Source organism: Pectinophora gossypiella, chromosome 4 (genome assembly GCF_024362695.1).
Source record: "Pectinophora gossypiella chromosome 4, ilPecGoss1.1, whole genome shotgun sequence".
Classification (NCBI taxonomy): domain Eukaryota; kingdom Metazoa; phylum Arthropoda; class Insecta; order Lepidoptera; family Gelechiidae; genus Pectinophora; species Pectinophora gossypiella.
In genome coordinates this window covers 8,801,182-8,816,817 of record NC_065407.1, presented here as the reverse complement: position 1 = coordinate 8,816,817, position 15,636 = coordinate 8,801,182, and the positions used below count along the sequence as shown (strand labels likewise).

The following is a 15,636-nucleotide window of genomic DNA, read 5'->3' as shown; positions in this document are numbered from 1 at the left end:
TGAAGCGGCTTCCTGACACGAAGCGAAAATAGGCAGATACACTTTGTTTATTGAATACTCCAATATAATAACACTCGACACGTGACGTTTGGTAACGTACCTACTTTTTAAACTATTCCCGGATGAAAAAGACTTTTTGCACATACAGCCTTGTGTGATGTTTAATATTCCTTACGGTATGTTAAATATAACACTGTGTGTTATATTTTATTGCGTTTCCCATTGTTCCGAATAGCCCAGTGGAGTTTGGGCCACAAACATCATAGGTTAGCATGGGACACCGACAGACCGCCAAACACTAACCTATATTTATTTAGAGGTTAACATCTTCAAAATATATTATATTTGTATAAATTCAATGTTCTATAAATTAAACAACAGGAATTTGCTCACAAATTCTATAATTAAATACCTTTCTTTGTAGAACAGTATAAAATAATAGATACCTATCAAACTATTCTTATAGCATAAGAAAGATATAAAATGAATTGATAAAATCTTAACAAAAAATAATCCCTTAAAACTATGATGTGTAAAGTACATACTATTAATAAACCGCTGTGAAACAGTCTAGTCAAATATTTTTATTAAATGAAATAAGAATTACGAAAGTTTTATCAATAAATAACTTGCACATAATTTCTGAGTCATCTTAAAATTTCTCACTACTTTTCTGCTCAAATGCTGATGTGTCGGTTTTTGCAAAAATCACTTACAAAACTCTTTTTACTTTAAATCAATAGATAAAAGTATCTTCAGTTGGACAAATACATATAGCTTCTGTGAACAGCGTACCCACTTATGACTTGCATGCATATGCAGTTAGATACATGCATAGGCCCTAACGTAACAGGTAATCTGCAGCAGGCTGGTTGAAACTAGACTTAATTTGCACTGATTACTTTCGAAGCCTTATTGCTGTTAGGTAACATATTACAGTAGAGTCCCACACAACTATGTACAATGTTTGTCGAGTTCACTCAGTGAGGTGGAACACGCGTGGCTGCGGCGTGTGATTGTTGACGCACACAGAGTCGCCGGATCAGGAGGAGTTGCCGTTTTCTCCATTGTCTTGGAAGTTGTTTACGTTCACTGAGAACGGCGCGCCCAGCCCGTACAGGTGACCGCTGGAGCTTTCAATGTTGTCGTCGAAGAATATCTGAAAATATGACAGAAATCTTTAACAAAACACCAGTATGGTAAAAAAAATGTTGTAACAATCACACATGATAACAAATATGGAGTGTAATAAATAGTACAGAAACAATAACAAACAATGAAATGTACCTCTTTAATCTTAAAGAAGGCCATGCCAGTGAGATGTGAGTCACTACCAGCTTGATGTTGAGGCCCGACGCGTCGCAACTCTAGCTGGTCAGCCACCTCTTGAAGGCCTCCTTTAAGATTCTTACACAATTTCATCAGGTACTGAAATTGGAAAAGTTATGGTAAGTAATTATGTATGTATTTCCTATTTCTTAAATATAATTTTCTAAAGCAACACCTTTTTCAAAGTTATAAATGAAATAATATTCACTACATTTTTAATTATTATTCTTTTGAAAATTTAACTATTAATACAAATAAATTAACTCACTTTAACATCATATACAGTTGGGAAATACAGTCTCAGGCTCTCAAAGAAGTCATTTTCGTCTTGAGGGAGGTTCTGGTCTGTGAGTAGTTTCAGTAAATAGCCAAAATCGTATCCAGAATGGAAACTCAGCCACTTGATGTTGTCCATAAGAACGAGTCCTATAACACACACACCATAGATCAAAATTTTAATTCAGATTCAACAATTAGAATATTAATTATGGATAAGAAAATAAAGTCTTAGTAGAAAATCCTCAGATTCATCAAAGCAAGGCCTGAATGGCAGTGGGAAATTATTATTGTGTTATGGTAAAAAGTAGATAATCTTCTGTTACAAAATATACTATATGTATACATATAGGCACAGATGAGGTTCTGTAAAATTATTCACAGCTTTAAGTCAGCCAATAGGTACAAACAAGAAAACATGTGACCTTAATGTTATGAGAAACAACTCTGACAAGCCCAAATGGATTTTTAATCAAAATTTAACAACATTTATGATACTTTCTTATTACCTGAAGACATGAGAAGCTCAGCAAACTCAAGGGGTTCTATGCCATCTTCTTCATGTTTTCTGAACTGTAATCCAGAGTTCTGGAGGAGGTCTATGGAATCCTGTGCATACATGTCTTCCCTAGTAAAAGAAAATTAGATTAATATACAATAGATTAGACAAAAAATGCAATAACATGAAGTTTTATCACTTGTAAGAAATTATTCTATCTAGGTTTTATACATACTGCAAATTAAATTTGAAATTGAACTGCCAGGTAGTATACCCAGGGGGAGTTTTGCCATTTTCATCCATAAATGTCAGTCCAAGTTGAATTATCCTCAGAAGATCAACATTGCACCTGCAAATTACATTTAATTTTAATAAACCAAAGTATAACCTATGTGATACTAATAAGATGGAACTGGACATACCTCAACAGTTGATATTGGTAGTCAGCTGTGGATCTGAACTCTCCTATAGGTCGTGCAACAACTCCTGGAAATTCTGTGTCCATCGCAACCCAGTGGTACTTTTGTACAACCTATGCAAGAGGTATGTTACAAATTAATTGAGGTTGAAGGTCACATAAATTCATAACTCAATCGGTGTTCTATGGATATCTAATTACCTGTCTGATGATTTGAAATTCTTCATGGAGGTTATGATTCCAAACATCTTTTATACCACAGTCTCCATTGGCTGGCAGTTGGGATATTGACCCGAAACTAGCAGCAGGCATCTGAAGTCGGAACATTGTATATTAAACTCCAAACGCTTCTAACAAAATATTAACAAGGTTAAATCAGTTGTAAAATGCCTATTGTAAAGATTTACTAAAGTAAACATGACTAAAGCATGTCTTATCACTGTCTCTCACATTGCGAGGGAAATTAATTGTTTAGCAATAGTTTTCATTCGAAATGTTGCATCACGTAAACTGTACATTCACAATCGCGCGCGTAACTTGTAGGTACAAATACAATTTTATCTCTTACCTTGAATCGGTTGTCTGTTTCTTGAAGGATTGATTCTTCAGTTTTTTTCGACGCCGTGGTTCCAGATTTGTATGGTTATAGTCCGTAGAATGCAAAATTCAGAGTTTAACGTATTATGAATGATTGTTACAATTACCTAGGTTATTTTCATGCAAATGAATATTATTGTTTTTTTAATGATTAATTAATTTAGTTGGTGAACACTTATTGAATATTACTATTAATCGTTATGTTAAATGATTTTTGAAAAGAATATATTTTTTTTTTTTTTTTTCTCTCCTAAATGGCTTCTGTCAACAGGGACAATTTTGCCAGCGTCAGGGTTGGGAAATACACATTTTCAGTGTACAGGAGCTCCAGAAGTTTAGGCCAAATGATCGGTTGTGTAACCTAGGAACAAACAGACATAAGCACATTAGTTAGTAGATATAGTAATTATTATACTACATATTATAAAATAAATAACAATTACTAAAGTTTAATATTAAAAGTTTCAATGTACTTAACTAAAATATCTATAAAAGGGGAATCTACATAAGATAATACACTATACATATTAGTAGGGCGAGGGATAAAGTTGGGCAAGAAATCATACAGAGAAAGAGGGTATTTATGACAATTGAAAAAAATGTGATCAATGGTACCCTCTTCATATCCACATTCGCACAATGAGTGGTCCCGCACCCTTATCTTGGCCAAAAAAGATGGAGAACAGTTGTGACCAAGTCGCAAACGAATAATAGTAGAAGTAGTGCGTTTACTTGCTTCGCGGAACTTAAAAAACCAAGGTTTAACTGGGATATCAGGTTGTAGTTCGCCATAGTATTTTCCCTTACGAAGTCGAGAAGTATTCCATGTGACATTCCATTGCTCGGAGAGGTCGGATTTGGCACGGGAGCGTAAATCTTGGGCATAACAAAAATCGTACGACTCACCGCTGGAGCGAATGGCCCACTTGGCACATAAATCCGCCTGTTCATTCCCTTTTATCCCAGAGTGCCCAGGTATCCAAACAAGGACCACTTCAATACCTAGTGCATGACAATTGTATAATGCTTCACGAGTTTTCAAATTAATTGGAAGTAATTCTTTTGAACGGAATGGAAATTTCATAATGTCCTCAAGGCAACTACGAGAATCGGAAAAGATAACAGTTCGATTGAGCTGATGAGATTTAACCATGACTACTGCTTCATAAATCGCAATTGCTTCACCGGTGAATACGGAAGTTTTTGGTGGGGATTTAATGCTTAAATAGGATTTCCACTGAGGGACCCATACTGCTGAGCCTACACATTCTTCTTCAGACTCCTTAGAAGCATCGGTGAATATTGTAAGCCACCCTTTCCATTTATCCTCTACAATTTTATTAAACTGTACATTTGCAGCAGGGTCTCCCTTGACAATACCAATGTTCAGAATGATTTGAGGTTGAAAGATTAAAGCCTCATAATCAAAACCAAACATGGGGTTGGAGGAAGATTGGAACATTTTTGGACCTTCATTAAATTTTTTAAAACTATTATACAGACATGGAGATTGTTTATGAGACCAATACCTGGAAGAGCAAATAAGATTAGATAGTTGTGTGAGACAAGAAATTAGAGGATGGGAAGAATTTTGGGCAATTTTGAAGAAGAATCTGTCACATAAGTACTGTCTACGGAGAAGCAGTGGAGGGTCAAGACACTCTACCTAAAGGGCATTGATAGGAGAGGATTTCATCGCTCCGGAAATAATTCGTAGGCACTTGGCTTGAATCTTATCCCAACAAGCAAGGGCTTTCTTATTACAAGGTTCAAGTAAGAAAGAACTATAATCAAAGTGACTGCGTATTACAGCATTATATAACAATTTCTGGGTATATGGGTGAGATCCCCACCAGACTCCAGAAAGGGCCCGAAGAATATTTACACCTTTCTCGCATTTATTTTTAATATAATTTAGATGTTCGACACCAGAAAGCCGGGAGTCAAAATATAAGCCCAGAAATTTAACATTATCTGAGACAGGAATGCTTTCTTCCTCCAGAACAATATCAATAAAAGGAATATCTCTCTTTCTTGAAAACACCACAACAGAGCTCTTAGATGCTGAAAGAGTAAGGCCATGTAATGAAAGCCATTCATTGAGATAGCGGATGGCAGCATTTAAGCGAACCGAACATTCTGAAATGTTATCCGAAGCATAATAGAGGGCTATATCATCTGCATATTGAAGTATGCTACAAAAACAGTCCACTGATTTGTCCAAGTCAGATGTATATAAACTGTACAATATAGGGCTCAGGACTGAACCCTGAGGCAAACCCTTCCAAACAGTTCTAGAGGGTAACAGTTCACCTTGGATGCGGACAAAAATGGAACGGGCCATGAAAAGATTGCAAATAAAGTTCACCATCCTCGCTGGAATACTCAGATTGAGCATTTTTTGCCTGAGTAGCGGGAGAAGAACGTTGTCGTAGGCTGATGAAATGTCCAAAAAAACACCAACTAGGTGCTGTCCTCTAGAAAAGGCTAAATGAACCTCGGTCGAAAAGATACTCAGATTGTCCAGAGTTCCAGATCCCCTACGGAAACCGAATTGTGTTTTAGATAAAATACCTCTATTTTCTAATATCCATTCTAACCTGTTTTTGACGAGATGTTCCATGATCTTTGAGAGCACGGAAGACAGAGCGATAGGTCTATATGATGAACCAACCTTGGGATCCTTGCCAGGCTTTAAAATTGGCACAATAATTTGTTGCTTCCAAGTATCAGGAATAATTCCTGTCTCGAAAATTTTATTAAAAATTGAAAGAAGAACTTTTTTAGAAGAGTCAGATATTTTAATAATGAAAGAGTATGGAATACCATCCACACCAGGGGTAGAATCAGAAAGGTGTTTTAATACAGAAGAAAGTTCAGAAAAAGAGAAAGGATTATCCAAGGGATCAGAAGAAGAGATAGAAGCAAAACATGGAAAAGAGTCTTCTGAAGGTACATATGAGGGAGCTAAATGGTCTAAAAAGTCATCCAACCAAGAAGAGCAGTCGTTGGAGGAGGGAGAATGATTAGAAAAAGAACCACGGAATTTGTTCATATTTCTCCAAACCAAGGAAAGAGGAGATCGCGGAGATAAGCCTTCACAAAAGCTTCTCCATCCCCCATGTTTTTTTCGCGAGAACTCTCTCTTAGTTATAGCATTAGCTCTTTGTAAAGACATATAATTTTCGTAAGACGGTTGATTTAAGAATAACTCCTCAGATTCATCCCGTTTTATGATAAGTTCTGTGCAATCTGAATCCCACCAGGGTGGAGAGGGGAGATAATCTTTTGGAGCTTTCTTAATAGGGACTGAGGAATTAGCACTAGTAAGTAATATATTAATAAAATCAAAATAGAGCTGGATATAATTTAGTTCTGATACTTCTGGCATCAAATCCGTGCCAAGTTTAACAGAGGACAAGAATTCTGGCCAATTTGCCTTCGAAAGGCGGTACTTTAGGAGAGGAGGCACAGGAGAGGGAGATATAGAGACACAATGAGGGAAAGAAATAATGATTGGAAGATGATCACTACCATGAGAACAAGAAAGGATTCTCCAAGAAGTTCCAGGAACAAGAGAAGGGGATGCAAAGGACAAGTCAACACAACTTGGGTTCTGAAGAGGGGAAGTTCTCCTAGTCGGAGACCCATCATTGAGAAGACATAGGTCATTATTGTCCATCACGTCGAGAAGAGAAAAACTTAATGAGTCACAGGATCTAGAACCCCACATTGTATGATGAGAGTTAAAGTCTCCCACCACAACCAGGGGAGGGGGCAAGTTGGAAAGAATTGAATCAATTTCTTTGAAAATAGGAGATCTAGCATAGGGAACATATACAGAGACAAAAGAAACATTCAAAGCTCTTACAGCAACAATATTAAAAGAGGGTGAATGAGGAGGAAGAGAAATAAGGGAATACGTGACACAAGATTTGACAATGAGAGCACAACCATCCTTCCCATTGTCACAATCATCTCTGAGACATGAGTAGCCTGGAAGTCTAAAACGAGAACCCGGCTTCAACCATGTCTCCGAGATGGCTAGAATTGAAGGCTTAAAAGAGTTTATTAAACTGATAATTTCATGTTTCTTATGATTAATGCTCTTGCTGTTCCACTGCAGAAGAGTGGCCATTTTGAGTGGAAGAAATAGAGGGTAAGAGAGTTCTTAAGTGTTGCAACATTACTGCGATATTGTTCGGTAAATGATTGACCTTTCTAGAAAGAATGTGAATTAATGATTTACACATTAATTCAATGTCGTCGTCAGTGAAGGAAACTTCTGGATTCGAGTTGATAAGTGCACAGCCATTAGGCTGACTGGACTTTGGGGTGGCTGTAGCTTGGGAATGAAATTCTTTATTATACCCGTTAATTACAGGAGCCGGGGACCAGCGGTTGCGGACCACAGTTTTCCTGTATGTAGTTGATCTTGGAGTGGAGGGAGGGGATTCAATGGCGTGATAAGTAGGAGACAAGGGGCTCATAGGAGGGCGAGGAGGAGTGGATTCTGCAGCAGCAGTGTCGCGAAAAGTGCGACGAACCGGACGGAAACGAAGAGAGGCTTCTGAGTAAGGAATACTTTCCTCGGACATAACTAATTTTATAGACTTCTGTCGCAAGTGTTCGGGACAATTTGCATATGTAGCAAGATGAGAACCAGAGCAAAACAAACAAGAAATTTTTTCGTCTGGGACTGTGCAAGATTCTCCAGGGTGTGGCTGGGTACACCTAAAGCATTTAGGTTTTGATCGACACTGAGACTTTATGTGCCCAAACCGGCAGCAATTGTTGCACTGGATAGTAGGCAAAGTATATATACCTACAGGCAGGGAGGTGTAGAAACAAAATACTCTCTCTGGGAGGGTTTGCGAAAGGAATGTTAGAACAACTGTTTGGGTCGGGACCCACTCTGTTTGTCCATCCTTCACGGACTTCCGATTCAAACGTCGCGCTTTAACAACCCGGCAACCAGGTGGGCATTCCAGGGCAAGTACAAGCTCTTCCAGGGTCCAATCAATAGGAATGTTCCTCACTATACCCATGCGGGTAATGTGGTATGACGGAATTACTGCTTTATACTTATTCTCGGAGAGCAATGAATTGTCTAAAAAATCATTGGCGGATTTGGCATCAACAAATTGAACAACGACTCGGTTGCGACCGGCGGACCTGATTCCATCCTTAGCAATTCCTTGAACGGATTTTTTATATAGAAATTGCGCAAATTTAAGCAGCCTTATGGTCAGACCAGCTGAGGGATCCTCTTCAACTCGAGATACGTGGACTATAAATGGGGCAGCATCGTGTTCACTGAACTTTAATTTTGACCCATGATCAAAATCTGGGTGGGTAAAAGTATGTTGGATTGAGGCCGCAGGAGGTACGCCAGCCCGTTTAGGCGGAGTCTCCCCTGATGTATCCTTAGGACGTTTGATGCCCTTACGCACCTCCTCAGAAGAATCGCCGCCCCCATCTGGGGGCTCCTCCACATCCATCACCAACAGAAAACACTAAATACTCACAGCACAGCACAAAAACAGCACAGTACAGCACAAAAACAACACAGTTCCTTTGAGAAATAACCAATTTTAGTGAAAAAAGTCAATTTAAAATTTCCGCACGTGTAGTAACCAATACCCTCGCCGCGAAAAAAAAAAAACAAAAGAATATAAACGAAAACGCAAGCAAGCTATGTGTTTGACAAGCAATTTTGAAGTTTGATTTTTTTTTTTTTAACTTTTTTATCCCTTTGGGGAAAGGCAAAGGCAAAGCCGTGCAGCCGTCGTCTAATGTATTTTTTTTTGTCATGTCCAAATCTTAATAAGGCCGAAGCCACGTCTTGTGTATTTCTCAATGTTCTTTATTTCAAGTCCTTTATAAAAGTGTCTTATCTAAAATATTCAAGGCCGAAGCCACGTCTTCTTCATGTTAATATCCGTGTACAATCCGTGTTCTATTATGTTCAATCCATGTTTTCAATTCAAATCCTTTGTAATAAAAATGACATATCCAAATTTCTTATATCCAAGAAAAGTATACAAATCCCCTTTATAACTCCACTTCAGAAGATATTATAAAAGCATACAAGTCCCTGTATGTTGCAATATTTGCCAAAACGTCTTGAATGTCGCGCGGGATGCTTTCTGATGTTCCATAAATATGCAATAATCTGTCAACCAGAATCAATCGCTGAATACTAAAAGCTGGGCATTCAAAAAATATGTGATTATGGGTCTGATCTTGATCTGTATTACATGCTGAGCATTTCGGTGATGAAATGATGTTCATTCTACATAAATGTGATTTAAATCGGCAGTGTCCAAATCTTAGACGTGACATGATACTATAAAATCTTTTCTCATGAAGATATGTTGATCTTGTGAACCACGGGCGACTAATTATTTTATTAATTTTGGCATACCACTGTCCTTTAGTTTTGAGAGTTTCCTCCCAATTCTGCATCCAGTCCAGCATCAATTTATGTTTTAAGTATGGAAGTAAATCAGTGTGAGGTATAGCAACATTCCTGGTTGTTGCATTGACATTTGAGTCGTTTGAAAAATTTGAAATTGCTCTAGCCAAAGTATCGGCATTTTCATTTCCAGCTACACCAATGTGAGAAGGAATCCACATTAAAGTTATATTGATGTCGCTCTGAGTGCTCAATTTATAATATAATTGTTTAATATCATGCAAAACGTAGTTGGAATTTGAGTTAAATTTGCAATTTTGAAGAGCACGCAGACTACTCATACTGTCTGTTAAGATAAGCCAAAGTTTGGATTCACGAATATTATGTTCAATAAATTGAAGTGCAGCAAAAATAGCTAGGCATTCTGCAGTAAATATGCTCATCTGTTCTGGAAGCTTAACACCTTGGCTATATTTTCGACTAGGTATGTATATGGCCATAGAAGTACTATTATCAGTTTTAGACCCATCTGTGTATATCTGCTTGTGTGAAGGAAATTTACTTATCTGCTCGTACACCTCTTCTTTGCATTTTAAGTGAGTATCAATAAGGATGTTAATATTGTAAAAATTGCTCTCAAACTGTCCAGTATAACAGATCCAACTATTATTAGTTTGATATATTGTATGCTGTTGCCTGTATTCAATCATGTTAGAGAAGTCATGAAACACATACGGTACTTTAGAGAGATTAGATGGACAATGCAATCTATGATAAAAATCAATTTTTTTAAATAAAGGATGAGAAGGCATTGAAGATAATTTTATCATGAACTTGAACTTTAAAAACTTAAACCTGAGTGATAGAGGTGGAATGTTGCATTCTATTTGCAAGGAATTAATTGGAGTAGTTCTCATTGCTCCTGTAATACATCGCAGATTATGATTTTGTAAAACATCTAACTTATGTACCAATTTAGGATCAGAAGCAAAACTCAAAAAACCATATTCAAAGTGACTTCTCACTATTGATTTATACAGCATTAACAAGATTTTTGGATCAATACTTGATAAAGACTTCAAGATGTTATAGCCTTGAAATGCTCTACCCAACACAGATTCAACATACCTATTCCAGGAAAGATTTTTAGTAAAGATTATTCCTAAAAATTTAACTTCATTTTCAATTGGCAGCCTAACATTATTGTATATAACGTCAACATCAGAATCACACTCACCAAAAACCACAACTTTTGATTTTTCGGGGCTTATATCAAGATTTAAGTAACCAAAATATTTTTTTAGTTTATCAAGAGCAGAGTTAATAACAGATGATACATGCTGGATATCAGACCCAGCAAAATATATAACTAAATCATCAGCAAATTGCAAGTTGCTCACTTGTATTCCTAATATGCTATTCAGTTTATGTATGTACAATATATACAACAGAGGTGATAGGATACCACCCTGACACACACCTTTATAAGAAAAACGTGGACCTATTAATTTATTATTAGACTTCACATATACTTCACGACCATGCAAAAAATTAAAAACCCAACTTACAATTTTTTCAGGTATACCGAGAGAAAAGAGTTCACAAGAAAGAATATGATGATTAACATTATTGAAAGCACCAATGATATCAAAGAAAACACCAATCAGAATATCACCTTTTTTAAGTGAGTCAAAAATATCAAGCTGAAGATGAGCTATACTCTCTCTACAAGATTTGCCCCTACGAAAGCCAAACTGATTTGAAGGTAAAATGTTATTTTTTTCAATATGAAATTCGAGCCTCTGCTTTATTAATTGTTCAAAAATTTTTCCTAAACAGGAAGTTAAAGCAATTGGTCTATAAGAATTAGCCTTAGTTTTATCTTTATTTGGTTTTAATACAGGAATCAAACAATCTTTTTTCCAATCCAAAGGTATAACTGAACTAGACCAAAGTAAATTATATATTTGTAGAATTATTCCCTTAGATTTATCTGTTGTGTTTTTTAACATCTTATATGGAATACCATCAAGGCCATAAGCTGTATCGCGTCGTGAAAGAACTGCAGTTTTAAACTCTTGTAAACTAAAGGGTTTCACTAGATATTGACTGTTACATTCATTGTAAATAGGGTCATATTTTAAAGGGGCCTCAACAGTATCAGGAGTATATTTTCTCAAAAAGTCATGTAACCAATCAGTGTAGACATTTTTATATGGAGCAGAACAACCTTTAAATTTTTTAACAAATCTCCATATTCTAGATATGGGAGTACAACGATTGAATGTCTCACACAAAGAAAGCCAGCTTGAATTTTTTTCTTTTTTTAAAACAAGTTTTTTAATTGCTTGCATCTTTTTAAAATTAAGGAAACTTTCCTCTGACAGACTATTTTTAAATTCTATATATGCAGCCTTAGAATCCTCCACAGCTTTGGTACAATTACTGTTCCACCAAGGCAGTGGAACATATTTCCTACGAGATCTGGATTGAGGAGTTTTGTATGTAAAAACTGATTGTGTAGACTTCCTACTAGCTGTGACAGAATGATGCAATGCAAGATCCAACAATAGTAACAAATCTGAGTAACATTTTAAAGGATCTGAATCATCATAGTAAAAATTCTGCAACAAAATCTCTAAATTATGACTGTACTTTACCCAATCTACTAGACGAAAATCAAAATGAGTGGGAGATGTAAGATAATGTATATCAGAATAACTGTTATCACTAAATTCAATCTTTGTTATTACAGGTAAATGATAACTGCCAAGCGGATCATTGTGAACTGACCACTCACAATTAAGTGCCAGTGATGAAGAAACCATTACAAGATCAAGAGCATTCCTCTGCCAACTGCTTGAGCCAACTGTAGTCAATTCGCCATCATTTAATAAAACTAAATCATTGTCACTAATGCTTTCAAGAATGCCACGACCACGTGCATTAATGGCACTACAACCCCATGCTGTGTGCAGTGCGTTAAAATCACCAGCAATCAGCATGGGACCAGGTATATTACTGATTAAATTATCGAACTTTACTTTAGAAAATAAAGGATTACTGCCAGGACTATATATAGAAACAAAAGAAATTTCCTTATTGCCATATTTCAATCGTACAGCTATATTTTGTAAAGAATCGTCAAAAGAAGTGTTTATTTTGTCAAACTGTAAACTATTATGAATTAAAATGGCTACGCCATTGTGACGACTACCAGAATCTAATCTTACAATGTTATATCCTTTAATATTAAAATTAATATGAGGTTTTAACCAAGTTTCACAAATCAGAGCTAAATCGATTTCTTTCTCTTTCAAAAAATGAACTAGTAAATTTTTATGAGCAGTCAAACTCTGAGCATTCCAACTAATTATGTTTAAATAATCCATAATAAAAAGAAAAGAAAGAATAAACTATTGAGATTTCTTGTTTCTCTTTATAGTATCCAAGAGCGTGTCCTTAATACTTTGTGAGCAAATTGATGCCTCACTATTTTTGTGCATAGCAACCAGCTTCACCACTGATTCCACAACCATGTTTAGTATTTGATCTGAGTTAAGTAAAGATGCTAGGAGGTCAGTTGGATGTTGCTTCAACGGAGGGAAGGACTTCTGGTTAATTATAGAGGCATACGATCTGGTCTCCACTTTCTGTTTGTTTAATTCTATTTGTTCTTTTTTGACTGGACATTGAGATGATATAGCTATATGATTTCCTTTGCAGTGACAACAAGAAGCATCCTTGGGTAGCTTGGTGCAAACTTTAAAATTGTGAGACTCACCGCAGATGGAGCAGCGTTCAGCATTTTTACAAAACTTTGCGATATGTCCATACCGCAAACACTTCAAGCATTGTTTAACTGGTGGAATATACGGACGAAGCTCGAACCGCCAGCTGTTGAGGTCAACACTTTCGGGTAAATTTGGGCATGAAAAAGTTATGGATACAGTCTTTGTTGGCTCTAAATTGAACTCTCCAAAATCGTTTTTGACACGTCTCATAAATCTTCGAATAGTGACAATGTTTTTGGTTGATGTCAATGCAGAATATATTTGTTCATTAGAGAGGTCTGTAGGCACGTGAGTTATTACACCAGTGACCTCACTTGAGGACGCTGGTATCGACGCTTTCAGATTATGCGAATCCAAAAATTTTTTATTTGTTAGAGCAGCGTTCGCCAGGCCGGGCCGCTCAAATATGACTCCAATTTTAAATTTATTTATTCTTTGCAGCTGTTTCACTCCTTTATTGTATCTTTTCAGGGAATTTGCAAGGGACATCATATCTCGAGCACCCAGAGGTTGCTCAGGCTTCGTACTTTCCATGAAGACAACATATTCAAAGTTGCCGCCATCTTCTGGATAATATCGAACATAATCAGGAATCTTGAAGACTTCATACTTATCCTTTGGAGGTTCTACTTCAAATGACTTCATTGAATTATAGTCTGCCGAACTATCAGACCCGGCCTCCTCAGAATCAATTTTCTTTTTACGTTTTTTTGCGCCTTTCCCCATCTTCACTCAAACTTTTATATTTACACTATAGAATTAAGTTAATTGTAATCCTATTTTAATAAATATATACAGTATTATACAAATTTTCCGAAATATTATTTAAATGCAAATTTAAAACACGTCCGTATTTTCCCGCGCCTTTCACCTTTGAAGTTTGATTGACACTTTTTTTGACATTTGTGCGTTTTATTTATGCTACTACTTACATATAGGTATTGTATACGTACCTTCTTGGTATTTTGTTTTTAGCCGACAGCGGCGAAACAAAAAGAAGGTTTTGTGTTAGACCGCTAATGTATGTGTTTATGTACTTATATCTGTTTCCACATGATTTAACAAACGAATTTAACAAATAGTATATAAGTTCCTAGAGAGTAAGGGGGCGTGAACGGACTGTGTGTTTTGTTCGCACTTACGCGGTAGGCAGCACATTGTAAGATGTGAACTTTGAATAGCTTTTATATACAAATATTTTATATACAAACCTTACCTAAAATAAAGTTAAGTATCACACCCTCGCCGCCAAAAGTAAAACCCCAAAATATCATAAATAATAAAAAAAAAGCTGTCGCGTCGAATTCAAGAGCTCTTTCAGCCAATTATTAACTTTATTAGTTCAGTCGTCTCTATTTACTTATGTAATAGATGATCGTCTACTCCTGTAAGACGTATACCTAGGTACTAGCCACAGGGCTCAGTCCTGAATCCTGTATTGTACATTATTTACACCTTTGATCTACCATCCTGTCTACAGTGTAAAGTAAGCATCTTTGCTGATGACACAAAAAATATTTGTGAACCCGTTAGTGGATTTTGACTGTCTCCAAGCTGACTTAAATAAGATTGTTAACTGGTCAAAAAAGAAAATGCCGCAAAATGCAACGTACTTGCACATAGGAAATCGAAATCCACATCTGACTTATGCTTTAAATGATGTTCAACTGCGTGAAGTCAAGGTGCAGGCAGACCTAGGAGTACGCATCTCAAAACACCTCAAATGATGGGAATAACTTGTAACAATCATAGCCCTTTGGCATCCAAGAGCCAAGAGCTTCATCTACCTCATAAGAAAAGCTTTCGGAATGATGGCAGCAGAGTTGATGTTGAAAATCTATGAAACTTATATTAGGCCAATCTTAGAATAGACTTTCCAAATTGGGAGTCCCTACTTTGTCAAGGACGAAGATTGAAGAGCTCCTCGAAAAAGTGCAACGTACCTTCAAAAAATACATAGACATCTAAGACTACCTTGAAAGAACGTAAAGAGCGAGGCGACCTTTAAAATTCTCTATACGCATTACGACATTCAAAATTTCTAAAAACTGTACTAATTGCATAAATACCCTCATTTGCGAGGACACCACTTGAAGCTTGAAGCCCGCTTCTTAAATAACAACCCACACAAACATTCTCTGATAAACCGAGTCGTGAACATATATGTAAAAACCATCAGGCAGATAAGACACAACGAACAATAAAGAACAATTTGAACAAGTTACTAATGTTACAACGAGAACATTCCCACTTTGGGACCAATCCCGATCTGTTTATTAGTCGTGTGTAGTGTTCAGATCATCTG

The 15,636-nt window shown here is 36.5% G+C and overlaps 3 protein-coding genes across 3 annotated transcripts; all 3 read right to left on the bottom strand.

The window, feature by feature from the left end:
* Positions 1–384: 384 nt before the first annotated feature.
* LOC126366531 (CCR4-NOT transcription complex subunit 7-like) lies at positions 385–3,344 on the bottom strand. The gene is made up of 8 exons (XM_050009676.1): positions 3,091–3,344; positions 2,724–2,834; positions 2,527–2,636; positions 2,340–2,453; positions 2,115–2,233; positions 1,598–1,755; positions 1,288–1,428; positions 385–1,159 (listed from the first exon to the last, which is right to left on the bottom strand). Exons 2-8 carry the CDS (start codon positions 2,832–2,834, stop codon positions 1,043–1,045), a joined length of 870 nt encoding a protein of 289 aa, XP_049865633.1. The 5' UTR covers positions 3,091–3,344; the 3' UTR covers positions 385–1,042.
* A 9-nt stretch (positions 3,345–3,353) lies between these two features.
* Positions 3,354–4,780, bottom strand: LOC126366541 (uncharacterized). Its single transcript, XM_050009690.1, has 2 exons — positions 4,026–4,780; positions 3,354–3,480 (listed from the first exon to the last, which is right to left on the bottom strand). Exons 1-2 carry the CDS (start codon positions 4,579–4,581, stop codon positions 3,455–3,457), a joined length of 582 nt encoding a protein of 193 aa, XP_049865647.1. The 5' UTR covers positions 4,582–4,780; the 3' UTR covers positions 3,354–3,454.
* An 8,173-nt stretch (positions 4,781–12,953) lies between these two features.
* On the bottom strand, positions 12,954–14,057 carry LOC126366433 (uncharacterized). Its single transcript, XM_050009542.1, has one exon. It carries the CDS (start codon positions 14,055–14,057, stop codon positions 12,954–12,956), a length of 1,104 nt encoding a protein of 367 aa, XP_049865499.1.
* Positions 14,058–15,636: the final 1,579 nt, after the last annotated feature.

What these genes read in the sequence shown, in the direction of transcription:
- LOC126366541 (XM_050009690.1), bottom strand. Translation starts at nt 4,581, where the DNA reads ATGTTCCAATCTTCCTCCAACCCCATGTTTGGTTTTGATTATGAGGCT. An exon ending in GTGGGCCATTCGCTCCAGCG is followed by an intron (nt 3,481 to 4,025) that starts GTGAGTCGTACG and finishes GTTTGTTCCTAG; the next exon opens with GTTACACAACCGATCATTTG.
- LOC126366433 (XM_050009542.1), bottom strand. Translation starts at nt 14,057, where the DNA reads ATGGGGAAAGGCGCAAAAAAACGTAAAAAGAAAATTGATTCTGAGGAG.
- LOC126366531 (XM_050009676.1), bottom strand. Translation starts at nt 2,834, where the DNA reads ATGCCTGCTGCTAGTTTCGGGTCAATATCCCAACTGCCAGCCAATGGA. An exon ending in AATTTCAAATTTAATTTGCA is followed by an intron (nt 2,234 to 2,339) that starts GTATGTATAAAA and finishes TTCTTTTACTAG; the next exon opens with GGAAGACATGTATGCACAGG. An exon ending in CAACTGTATATGATGTTAAA is followed by an intron (nt 1,429 to 1,597) that starts GTGAGTTAATTT and finishes TTCCAATTTCAG; the next exon opens with TACCTGATGAAATTGTGTAA.